The sequence below is a fragment of the Phoenix dactylifera genome, chromosome 11, assembly GCF_009389715.1.
Source record: "Phoenix dactylifera cultivar Barhee BC4 chromosome 11, palm_55x_up_171113_PBpolish2nd_filt_p, whole genome shotgun sequence".
Taxonomy (NCBI): domain Eukaryota; kingdom Viridiplantae; phylum Streptophyta; class Magnoliopsida; order Arecales; family Arecaceae; genus Phoenix; species Phoenix dactylifera.
In genome coordinates this window covers 25,202,151-25,215,106 of record NC_052402.1, presented here as the reverse complement: position 1 = coordinate 25,215,106, position 12,956 = coordinate 25,202,151, and the positions used below count along the sequence as shown (strand labels likewise).

The following is a 12,956-nucleotide window of genomic DNA, read 5'->3' as shown; positions in this document are numbered from 1 at the left end:
CATCATCTAAACTTGTTTTACGGTAACTAAGCATGTCGAGCATTCATAAACTACAGATAGAGTTACTCTTGAAAAGTTGAGACTGTTGGGGTGCTAGTTCATGTGGAAGACAAGATTTTGAACATGCTGAAAGACTACCAAAGAAAGAAAAGAAAACAGAATTAAGTAATCTCTCTTGATCAGAGGAATAAAGTTCTCTTGATTCAAGATGAGTTAAAACTCGTCTAAAAGCATATTTAACAGTTGATGACTTGATTTAAATAGTCTACATCTAAATGCAGAATTTCCAATGTCTTTTGCCACACATGGAGACATAAATCCACATCCATTGCCTGAGGTGACTCCTTGGTCGGCTTGCAAGCATAAGAATAGTATGCAAAACCCTTGGCCTTGTCAACCGTTCTGGCACTTGTTGCACAGAAGACCACACTCCTTGCACCTGTTTGAGAGTATAAATGCATTTCATCAGCTATAAGATCCTTTCTAAATTAACAATTCATTGTTGTACATGAATGCATGACTGCATGGTACTCTTGCATGGTACCCATTCCCAGCTGGACCAGATATCGATCATGCCTAAACCTTAAGACACCTAAGTGACCTGAGCCATATATGGCCCATGAATTTTGTTAGCCATGAGCTGCAAGATACCCTAAGAAGCACATATAAGCAAAAGAAAATAGTCTCAGCACTTGCCTTCAGCAGGACTGAACATCCAGAATAACTTCCAATCAGAGATTGGAACTTGTTTTACCTGAAAAATATTTTCACTGAAATCAGCTAATTGTGCATACTTATTAGACGATGAAAACTTAATTAAGAAACCGACCAATTTGGTGTTGACGATCCCTGGGCTCACCGCAATGCACTGGATGGAGGTTATTTTCTTCTCTGAAAGCTTCCTGGCTAGGGTCTTGAGAAACATTAGCTCCAAAAATTCGGAAAAGAAAAACAATACATGTATCAGTTTACATGATCCTGCAAATATTGTTTGAAAAAGCTTTGATGAGGACATTAATGTGATGGAGTGATACTTGGGCTAGTTTGCTCTCGCCATAGGCTCTTATATCATTGAACTTGTCATCCTCAATTCTGCTAGTCCAGTGAGAAGGGTCAACTACAGCACAATGGTGAGCCTGCATTCAAAGTTAATGAAACCAGTTAGCCGGATTGATAGTCTTGAAACTTTTTCCTACTTTTGTTACTCACTATTAGCTCTCGTCACTCTTAATTTAATGATCTAAACTGTTCATTATTTACTTCTACATATTGAACAGTGAGATGTTTAGTAATTCCTTATAATGCTTGGAGTCTCTCTGGTTTGGACTGGTTGTCACTAGATATGAGTGGAGCAACTTCGGTACTAATTGCACATTTTGATGTGCTATAGATGGATTATTGATCTTTGAATTGGTTCTGTATCCTGGAGATGATTAAATTGAATCTCCTTATGTTAGATCTATATTCCATTTAAATCAGTAAATTCTTGTGTTTAGGTAATTATTGAGAAATTGGTCGGTGATATTACAATTGCACTGCCATAAGAATGTGATCTGTCTGTGCTAATGAACATGCATTCAGAGTGCATAGATAACAGAGATGGCTTTTAATAAGAATGATTGGTAAAGAAGAATTTATAAAACCATAATTGTAGGCCAAGGTTTCGATTATTATGGTTATACATTTATGTATACACAAAAATGAGTAAATAATTCAAAAAGAAGCTTTTGCAAATGAATAAAAAAATAGTAAATAAGTGCATACACACACAGACACACATATATATACACACGCATTTACATTGGGTCCAACTGCCATTTGCCTTTTTGGCTGTCCACTCCCTAGTAAATCCATAAGCAGATATCTATCAGTTTTCACACTGAATGCTTTTCTAGACATTGGTTCTGGTAACTTGCATTGGTTAAGTCAAATGAGTGAAATATAGAAGAGTAATGTAATTATAGATCTCTGTAAAAACTATGTTTGCAGATAAACAGCATATTACTATATCAAAAACTTTAATTAACTTCAGAGAAGGAAAGGAGAAAGATCCAATTACCACAGAATTAACATTGACAATCCGTGAGGAGGGAGCTTTAAGCAAAGAAGGTAAGAGAAGAAGAATGAGCAGTGCTGGAGCTATGTGGTTCACCTGCATGTGTTGCTTGATTCCGCCTTCAGTAAATCTTTGTGGTTCTATCCGAAGACATTTCATTAGTTAATTTGCAAAATCATAATATAGATATAGGGATCTTTAATATTCAGTGAATGATATTAAAATCAGATTATGCTCAAGCCATTGCATGTGGCTGAAACACTTAGCAAGTAACCTATAAGAGAATGAAGGACCTTAGCCATTTTTGAATTCTTGTATCTTAAGCCCTAATTCAAAATAATTAAGAAACCCCTCAGGTGTATGGTCAAGATTCATGTTGGTTATTATCTGAAATATTAGCATGTTATGGGACAAGGGTGTTTTATGTTATGCTGCAACCTACATGCTGTGTTGATTATAAGCAATGCTCATATGATCATCAAATTTTGATTGATTAGCTTGGTACTTGCAGAGATAAAACCAATTCAGTGATAATAAAGTCTATTTTGGAGCAGGTGTTCATATTTACCTTTTCTTTTTGATACAATAAAGTGTACCACTTCTCACATGTATCTAAGGTATCATTTTGTTCAACTTTTGCACTATATGAAATCAGAACCGTATATTTAGCACACTATTGTAACCTAAACACTCTTAGCACTTCAGTCGCTTCTGTTTACCTCATTTAAGAGTCATTCTATGTTTGAAATTTCTGGAATCTATCTTGTAGACCGGGTAAAGTTAACCTCTATTTTTTTTTTGACAAAAATTCTTTATTTCACAGTAAAGCCATTTATCAGTCTGGTAGGGTATCTCGTCAATCATGCTAACAATGTCCTGTATATCTGTGTTAGGCTTGCTAGCTTACCCAGCTGACTGATCAAAGCATGGTCCTTCAAACCATTTTTGAACTGCTATCAGATGACCTTAACAAACTTCCACCCATAAATTTGAAGAAGTATACACTGATGGAACGGTACTATTAGGGGAAAACACAAGGATGACCAAAAGAAAAGGCTAACCTTTCATGTAAAAGGCACCTGCATTGTTGACTAGTACATGCAAGGGCTTTGCACGCTTCTCCCACTCTAGTGCAAAACTAAGAACTGATGATAGAGAGAGGAGATCAATTGGTATGGCCTGCATGGACAGCAAAATAACATGTTGTTGAGGTTGCAGAATGCTTTTAAGTGGTTCTACAGTTCTATATATGATATGGCTGTACTGAGAGAAGGTTAGCTTTCTTCAATTACACCAAAGGTGCAAGAAGTCAAACAGTCAAGGCTTAAAGCAAAGAAATGGGCAATTTCTATATATAATCAAGTTAAATATTCTCAAGATTATCCTTTAGCTTATTTATATTTCTAATTTAGCTAAGAAAGCAGCGCAGCAAATTACATGTAAAACTATATGTAGATATAATTCAAAGTTACGGGAATTAGTGGGCAATTTTTTGAGCTGGATATTACCTCCATTTCTCCGATCATTCCATCACTTGCCTGTGCTCTCCATTCATGCGCCATGCAGTTTGCAACCTCGATGTTCCTACAAGCCATGACAACATGAGCCCCAGCCATGACCAGTTCCCTATATTGTATTTGTACATGGAAAGACTGTCATAGTCGAACTCAAAGAACTTCGCAAATGAATAATGTAAATAGAAAATGAAAACAAATAATGTGGCTTCAAACAGAGAATGATCTTTGCCGTGGGTAGGGCAAGAAACATATTCAAGGAAACCTACATGATATATTGCCTTTTGTAAGCATTGTTAAGTAATAAGATACAGTTGCCTTGGGAAGTTTGAATTAAGCCAAATGATAAAGAAAGCAAAACACAATCCATCATAATTAAATGTCAAGCCAACTCCACCACCTTCCATAGTAGATCCATAAGTAGAGCTTAATTTTCATTTATGAAAAATATCTGATCACAAAGTTTCTGAGAGAGCAAGCAAATTTTCCTATCTTGGTACTCAAGCAATCCTGCAAGTTCTTGCTCAGGAGTGTTTGGTGTTTTACTAGCCATTTCTAACAATTGAACCTGCACTTTAATTTTAGGGCAACAGTTTTTGACAAATCTTCTGATGTATTCTTGCATCTATAATTCCACTAGCACAAGAATATCCTCTGATTCCCCATCTGTGACATCCATATTGACATCCCGAGCTCCACGGCTTCATCTGCTTCGACATCAGGTAGTCAATCTCCACCATGATTTGAAGTGAAGAAAATCAAAGAGAAGAGGACAATGTGATGAGTTCTTCACTTAGTATCAATGGCAAATAGTGCCAGTGGCATGAATAAAGAGATCTCAGAGAGAAATATTAGATTAAAACATGGAAAGGGGTTGGATTTGGGGGTTGGAAGTGAGAGATTAGGGAATTGGAGGAGGAATTAGGGATGTGGGAGCTAGAGCTGCAGCAGCTCCTGTGCACGCTCCCCGCAGCTCATCCTCGTCAACTCCTTTCTAGGGCTTAGAAAGTGCTGCCGGTCTACACGACTTTTTCTCAAAATGGCCAAGGACTAGAGGATTAGAGTTATGATGATTATCTTAGAGATCGTCATTTTCAATATTCAGTACTCGTTACCTATAGAGTTATACCATGCAATCTATATTTCAGGTGTATTAGATTTTGTGTGACATGATACATCTCTCCAATACCATGCAATCTATATTTCAGGTGTATTAGATTTTGTGTGACATGATACATCTCTCCATCCTACTATAGTACTGATGTTGTAGTGGTATGGTTATAAATATGGTATAACTTGTTGGTGCAGAACTCTATCTCCCAAGCTGTTTGCTGCATTTTCTACATTGGCTTGTCTTGTAAGGACTGGGACACATGAAGATTAATCACATGGAAAGCCTTCATTAGAAAGTTAAAAGTTTCTTTTAGCAAATAGTAAAGTTGGGCGCTTTTAGGACTAGTAGTCTCTGCTAGTTTCTTTCCCCTTTACTGGTTTTCCTTCCATATTTACCCTTGTTCGCATTCTAGATATTGAATTTACATTTGTTACTTCATAGTCATCATATTGTTCACTTATTATGTGATGCTTGCCCAATTTAGAGCCAATTCTCTAGCATGATGACAAGGAGGAGGTGTCGGTTAGTCACTTATTTATCTTAGAAATTAGAATTATAAGCTGTAGGCACATGAAAACTACTTTTCCTGCTAATACTTCCAATTTATTAGTTTAGTTAGATTTGCAGGCATAATGTCATAAGTTTGATCTTCTCTTATTCTTTCTATCCTTAATTGCTAGTCTTCATGAAACCTTATGGTATAAATACCATTTTCTATCCTAATTCTTGCTAGCCATAAGCATTTAAATTACATTATCGGGTTTGCTCTTGCTCATATAGTATAAGTTCAAGTTATAATTGTTTTAGGAACAACACCGTATATCTGCCTTTTTTGAGTCATCAGTAAAGCACTTCATAATTTTTTATTTTTTATATGGTTATGTTTGAGTTGTAGTGATTTTGTTGTAGTTTTAAGTCCTGATGGGATAGAAGGCATCCCAGCTATCCTGGCTATCCCTTTCTGTTCCTTTGAAAAAAAGGACCATGAAAAGGGCAAGTTTTTAAAACGTATCATGTGCTGAAAGAAGAAGACAAAAGAAAGAAAGAAAAGAAGTAGAAGAAAAGACAAAAAGAGAGGAAGAAAAGAAGGAAAAAGAAAAAAAAAAAGGAAAGGAATGAAGGTAGAAGGAAAAAAAACAAGGGAGGGAGAAGATAAAGAAAAAAAAAGAAAAACGAAGAAGGGAAAGAAAGAAGAAAAAGGAAATATAAAAGGCAAAAGAGAAAGAAAAATGAGAAATAAGAAAAGAAGGAAGAAAGGAAACAAAGGATAAGTAACTGTTGTTGCTAAGTGAAGAAACTAAAAAAAAAAAAAAAACCACGTATCACATCTCCCTTTCACCAACTAGAGCTAAGTAACTGTTCTTGCAAACATGCTCTATCATTATGTCTTCATTTTTAAATTGAAAAATTTTCATGTAAGATATAAGCTATAGTACAGTATTTCCAGATGAATATGGTCATTATAGTTCTTAGTCTATGTGTCAAAATTTAAAGAGAAGCCATGCTTGCTGAATATATTGTTGTAAGCCAATGTCGTGGGGACATCTCAAGCCTTGTAATATCTATGAATTTATCATCAGAGAAGTAGGTTTCATTTTTTGTTGAGGGAGGATAGATGAACCTAACAAGATGAGTTATGAATGACCACCTTCCTAAATACCATTTTTACTCTTCCTCTTTTTTTTTTTTTCAGGTAAAAGAAAGGCATATCTGCTAAAGTAGAAAAAATATGATACAGTCACAGACATTCTCACAACGATAGAAAAACACCCCCAACCAATGCAAACGAATCTTCCAAAGTCCCCATCTGCAGCAGTACCATAATCTAATAAGAAATTATCAAAGAGCTACCCTTCGAGAAGGAATTACTCTTCCTCTCTTTGACCTTGATAAAGGCTTGTATTTCTATAGATCTGTTATCTGCATATAAAGTCTTTTATTTGTTTTGAACTCGCATCACAACTTCTACATGTATTCATTGGTAAAAGCCTAGACTTCCTGACAAAGCTAAACTAGAAGAAACTATTTGCATAGGCCTTCCTCTGAAAGTGGGTAGAATGAATAGAATAAATAAGTTATATATCTTCATATATATATATGAATAAAAGAATTAATCCAGGAAAAATAGAAGAGAACAAAAATTTTCAATCCCTCTGGATGTAAATAAACATTTACTGAAGATTTTTTTTCTTTTCAGAGGGTTTGATCCCATCCTTGTTCATAATGGAATTTGAATATATCCACTTAGAGAGAAGGTGGGTGGGACTTAATTACCTCGCAGTGTGGAGTCCTATGCCACTGGTGGCCCCAGTGACAATTACCGTGAGACCAGAGAGTTGTCCCGGAAGGAGGAAGGGAGGGGAAGGGAGATGCCATGTGAGAAGCTTTTGGCTTACCGATTCCTTCATGATCTCCCACATACCCCTTGCCCATGCCCTTCTCTCCATTTCTTCTCTCTCCCTTATGGAGCCCATGTTTGGCACCTAAAAGGTTATTACTCCGTGGGAAGGCAAGGAGACATATAATTTTGAGCTTGTTCATGGCGTGTTCGAGTTATAAAACTTCTATCGAGCGTCAAAGTTATAGTGTGAATTTATTACTTGAGCTCGCATGTTCATGATGGAGTTAAGCCGTAGATTTTGGATCTGGGTCTCCTTGAGTGGTTGACTGCTGGCCTTTGCTACTTACTTATCTAAAGCTTAGCTATCACACCAAATGTATGAGCCAATTGAGGGGAAAACAAAGAGGTAAAAGAAAGTCCGCACTCTTTCTTCCCTCCTTTCAAGGAGGTGATAGAAGGTCATGGCCATAGGAAATGAAGTCAAAAAGTATTCTTGAAAAATTCTAAAAATAAAAATGCAAAAGACAAAAGCGCTCTTGCCTTCTTTATTAAACAATCCTATAACCGAAGGCTCCAAATTAGCAAGTCTATTCTAGAATGATTCTCTTTTAGGGAAATGTAAAGCAACCTAATAAATTTTTTACTAAAAATAAAAATGCAAAAGAAAAAAACCAAGCAAACCCACCAAGACCTTTACATGAACCGCTACAAACTTATTCTTTTGAGATAAAATAAAATACTCTGATTCTCTTTATTAAACAATCCTCTGGGTCAGTTAATCAAAGACTCCAAATTAGTAAGCCTATTCTTGAAGAATTCTTTTTTAGAGAAATGTCAGGCAATCTAATAAATGTTTACTAAAAATAAAAATACCAGAGATAAAAGCAAGCAAATCCACCTAGATCTTTACATGGACCGAACCTTTAGACCTATGAACTTATGCTCTGACTTTTTTTATTTAGGTCGGATAACCGAAAACTCCAAATTAGCAATCCTATTCTAGAAGAATTCTTTTAGAAAAATGTCAGGCAACCTAATAAAATTTGTACTGAAAATAAAAATTCAAAAGACAAAATCAAGCAAACCCACCTAGATCTTTACAGGAACCGAACCTCTAGATCTACAAACTTATTCTTTTGAGATAAAATAGAATGCCCTCACTTTCCTTTTTAAACAATCTTTTAGGTTATAAGCTGCAGGACCTCATTTTTTTTTTTTTTTGGTAAAACGGCAGCTCACACATGACGAGCGTGAAGCTTGCCCACAAAATCGGAAAACAAAATGCTACGTAAGGACGAAGGCACAACCTCGTGGCCTAGCCAAAGAAAATCTCCCGAATGATGAGCCGCGAAAGAGGCAACCCAGTCAGCCGCACCATTTGCCTCCCGATATACGTGCGAGGCTTGGTAGGAGACAGTCTCCCCCAAAGCTCTACGGATATCGTGAAGCAGCGGCCGGTCCTCGACTGTGTAACCTCCTGCCCGGATCCACCCAATCACCGTGGTCGAATCTCCCTCAAGAAGGATGTGACTCGCACCAAGTACCCTCCTCGCATAGGAGACACCCTCCCAGGCCGCCCGAAGCTCTGCAGTCACCACTGATGAGTCAAAAATCCTGCGTCCACCTGCCGCCACAAGTCTGGCGTCATGATCCCTAATAATAAATCCCACACCTCCACAGCTCCCATCCGCTGATACGCTGCCATCGAAGTTCACCTTGAGAAAGCCAGGGAGTGGGGGCACCCAGGATACAAGAATCGTCCTGGACGCTGCAAGAGCAGAATGGGAGCCCCAGATGTCCCTAGCCGACCCAGCAGGTGTAGCCTCAACAGAGCCTGTGATCTCCGCCGCAAGCCGTAGAGCTCGGTCCGCCACCAATCTCGGATGGTGGCTCTCACCATCGAAGACCCATGTATTCCTCCCCAGCCAACAATGATAGGCCAGGTAGGCATCACGAGTCCCCCTCTCCTCTCGAACAGACCCCCGTACCGAGGCCTCCAAGTGACGGAGGAACTCCTCAGTGGATGCCCACAACTGCCTCTGGTCGGGCTGGGCTGAAGCATGTCTCCATATCTGACTAGCTCTAGGGCACTCAAAAAGAACATGATAGATGGTCTCCTCTGTCGCCTGACAAGCTCCACATCCGGCCGGAACTCTCACGCCCCGCCTCGCCAAAACCCCACTAGTAGGTAAACACCCCCAAGCCACCTTCCACAGGAACAAGGCCACTCGGGGGTGAATGTGCATCCTCCAAATCCAACCGCAGCCCAACTGTCTCGCAGAGGGCCCTCTACCAATAGCTGAGAGGTCCCGAACTCTCACAGTCGTCCTACCTGTCCTACTCCATACCCTCCTATCCACTGCCTCCCCCTCCGGGATCGGCAGAGCTAGGACGCGCTCAGCAAGGTGCTCCCCGAATACCTGTCTAACAAGACTGCGTCCCACCTCCGCTCCCCCTGGGCAAATAAGGCACACACTCTACGTCCCTCCATCCATCCGTGGTCAATCTCGGTGGGCCACCCCTGTAGTGCTACCTCATCCAACCATCTGTCCTCCAAAATGCAGATCGACCGCCCATCACCAATCTCCCACCTGATCTCTGGCATCACTCCCGGGACGCGAGCACAGATCTCTCTCCAGATAAATGAAGCTCCTCGGCCAGTACGTGGGACGTAGTGGGGGGCAGGGTCCCCATACTTCGCCCTCAACAGTGAGCCCCATAGACCCTCAGGCTCAAGGAGAAACCTGGCTGCCAACCTGGTCGCCAGTAACTCCCTCCGCTCGACCAATGAGTGAATACCAAGTCCTCCCCTGTCAGTCGGCTGGCAAATAGACTCCCAAGCCACCAGATGAACACCGTCTCTACCTCCTCGCCGTCCCCAGATGAAAGTGCGAAACATCCTCTCCAATCCCCGGATCACAGCAAGAGGGACCAGGGTATTGGAGAGCAAATAAATAGGGATAGAGCACAACACTGACCGTACCAAGGTGACTCGGCCCATCATCGACAGTGCACCCGCCTGCCAACTCTCCAAACGGTGGGTGATGCTCAGCTCCATGGATGTACACTCCCTCCGACGTAGGTGGCGTCCCGTAATAGGCACCCCGAGATATGTAAGGGTCCCCTCCTGCTCACCAATTCCTAGAAGACTCATAATAGACTGCCTCACCCCATGATTAGTCTTCGGGCTAAAGAAAATGGCAGACTTGGTCAGATTAACCTGCTGCCCCGACATACCACAATATGCCCCCAAGATCCTACTAATGGCCCGTGCTGATCTGCTCGTCGCGCGAGCTAACAGAATACAATCATCAGCAAATAACAGATGCGAGACCCTAGTCGTCCCAGCCGCCGGGCCATAGACCTCCAACTCCTGCTCATGGACGGCCTGTCTGAGTGCACGGGACAAGGAATCTGCACATAGTATGAACAAAAGTGGTGACAAAGGGCAGCCCTGTCTCAATCCTACCGACGACTCGAAGAAACACGATGGTGAGCCGTTCAGCAATAAGGCAAAGGACGGGGACAATATGCAGCCGAGTACCCATCTAACCCACTGTGGGTGAAATCCAAATCCCTCCAGGCATCGCCGCACAAACTCCCATCTCATCCTGTCGTATGCCCGCTCCATATCAAGTTTGACTCCCATTAAGCACCTGCACTTAGGCGCTTTCTGGAGGTCAGCCATGAACTCATGAGCAATGAGGACGTTATCCGAAATGGATCGCCCCCCAACGAAAGCCCCCTGCTCAGGGCAAATAAGTCTGGGTAGAATACCCCTCATCCTCTGGACTAGTACCCTTGCCACCACCTTATACAGGGTGGTGCACAAGCTAATCGGTCTGTAGTGGCTCGGCTCAACAGGGTCCTGTCTCTTCGGAATCAGTGTAATGAAAGTCCTCCTCCACTCCACGGGCATCGCTGTCGACATAAAAAACTGCTGGACTGCTGCAATCACCTCCTATCTGACTATGTGCCAGTACCTCCTGAAAAAGACAGGGGGGAAGCCATCTGGGCCCGGGGCTCTGTCCTCGCCCAGAGACCAAAGGGCCGCCTGCACCTCATCCCCAGACACTGGACTGATCAAAGCTGCGTTCTCCTCCACTGACACCTGCCTCCTTGGTACCGGTTCGCATGCTCCACCATCTGTGCCTCCTGACTCGGTCCATCTATCACGAAAAAACTGCACCAAGATCCTCCTGACTGTCTCCTGATCCTCGGACACCTGCCCACTGCTGTCCCTAATCCGGCCAATCCGGTTCCGATGTCTCCTGATGATGGTCGACTGGTGAAAGAATCTGGTATTCCGATCTCCCTCCCTAATCCACTGGATCCTGGACTTTTGCCTCCAAAACACCTCCTGCTGCCTCAAAAGGGATGAGTGTCTAGCCAGTAGTCCCCTGAGCTCCCCCTGATCCACCTCTGAAAGACCGCCCCCTCTGTCCTCAAGTGCCTGTAGCCTAGTGATGGATGCCTCCGTCTCCTCCACCCTCCTGAAGATATTCCCCACCTCCTCCTTATTCCACCTTTGCAAACGACGTCTGGTTAGCTCAAGTTTCCGGGTAACCCTATACATCCCATCCCCCCTAACCGGCGTCTGCCACGCCTCTCTCACCACCTCCCACGACCGTGGGTAAGACAACCATACCTTCTCAAAGCGAAAAGGACAATGAACTGGAAAGGTATAAGAGGTACTCACCAATAATGGGCAATGGTCCGAAGCAATCCTGGGCAAGTGGCGCACCAAGAAGTCCGGAAATCTCTGTATCCATCCGGGCGTCGCGTACACTCGGTCAATCCGCTCCCAAACACGTGCCATCCCCAGCCTGTTGTTGCACTAAGTGAAGCGCGGGCCGGTGAAACCAAGATCAGCCAGTCCATTGGACTGTATAAAGTCCTGGAACTCTCTGACCTCAATGTTGTTGGAGAAGGCCTTACCCCCTCTCTTGTCCTCCGGGCTGTCAATGCAGTTGAAATCCCCTGCCATCATCACAGGGTGGCCAAGCTGAATGAGGTTGGTGGCCTCCTCCCACAAGACTCTCCTCTCCCGATGGTTTGTACTGGCATATGTGGCTAAAAGGGCCCACGGAGGCCCGGCCCCCTCAGAAATAACTAGGATAACCTGTTGGTTGCACTTGTGGAAGACATCAATGCCAACACCCCCCAACCTCCATAGCACAATGATGCCCCCCGAGAGGCCCCGAGAGTCCACTGCATATGTCCCCCATGAACGCGGGATGGCACGCCTAGCTCGTTCCAAACTAGATCCCGACAGTCGGGTCTCAAGCAAAATACAAACATCTGGGTCATGCGCCGGAAGGTATTTTTTGGATACCTTGATCCTGTATAAGTACCTAAGATCTACCCAATGAATAACCAATGTGGAACTGAACAGACACATGCACGGGTCCTCACATACTCCTCCCGTTTAAGCCTTGACGTCCTCGTCAGACTGAGGGTTCAAATCTATTTAAATCTAATGACAAACACCACGATCGGCCCGTGGTCAGCCCCAGTGGATCCTTGTTGCAGTGTCCCCTAGTCCACATAGGTTATGGGTCAGGTTCGTTCTGATACCATTTATAACAACCCAGGACCTCATGCAAAATGGCTAGCCGGATGGTATTATTTGGGTTCCTTGATCCTGTATAATTACCCAAGATCTATCCAACGAATAATCGATGTGGGACTAAACATACGCCTGCACGGATCCTCACATAACCGAAAACTCCAAATTAGCAAATCTATTCTAGAAGAAATTTTTTTCTAGAAAAATGTCCGGCAACCTACTATAATTTTTACTAAAAATAAAAAGGCAAAAGGCAAAAGCTAGCAAAGCCACCTAGACCTTCATATGAACCAAACCTCTGGACCTACAAACTTATTCTTTTGATGCAAAATAGAATGCTTCAACTTTCTTTATTAAGCAAT

The 12,956-nt window shown here is 42.3% G+C and overlaps 1 protein-coding gene across 3 annotated transcripts; it reads right to left on the bottom strand.

Moving 5' to 3' along the window:
- Positions 1-68: 68 nt before the first annotated feature.
- On the bottom strand, positions 69-7,228 carry LOC103710518 (dehydrogenase/reductase SDR family member FEY-like). 3 transcript variants are annotated; one of them, XM_026805970.2, is made up of 8 exons: positions 6,959-7,228; positions 3,565-3,682; positions 3,118-3,235; positions 2,060-2,196; positions 1,035-1,136; positions 830-913; positions 697-754; positions 69-439 (listed from the first exon to the last, which is right to left on the bottom strand). In XM_026805970.2, the coding sequence occupies exons 1-8, from the start codon at positions 7,156-7,158 to the stop codon at positions 237-239; spliced, it is 1,020 nt and encodes a 339-aa protein (XP_026661771.2). In that variant the 5' UTR covers positions 7,159-7,228; the 3' UTR covers positions 69-236. The 3 variants fall into 3 exon arrangements, with proteins under 3 accessions (XP_026661771.2, XP_017699119.2, XP_017699118.2); XM_017843630.3 differs by having other exon boundaries at positions 830-928; positions 3,565-3,640; positions 6,959-7,227; XM_017843629.3 differs by having other exon boundaries at positions 830-928; positions 6,959-7,226.
- Positions 7,229-12,956: the final 5,728 nt, after the last annotated feature.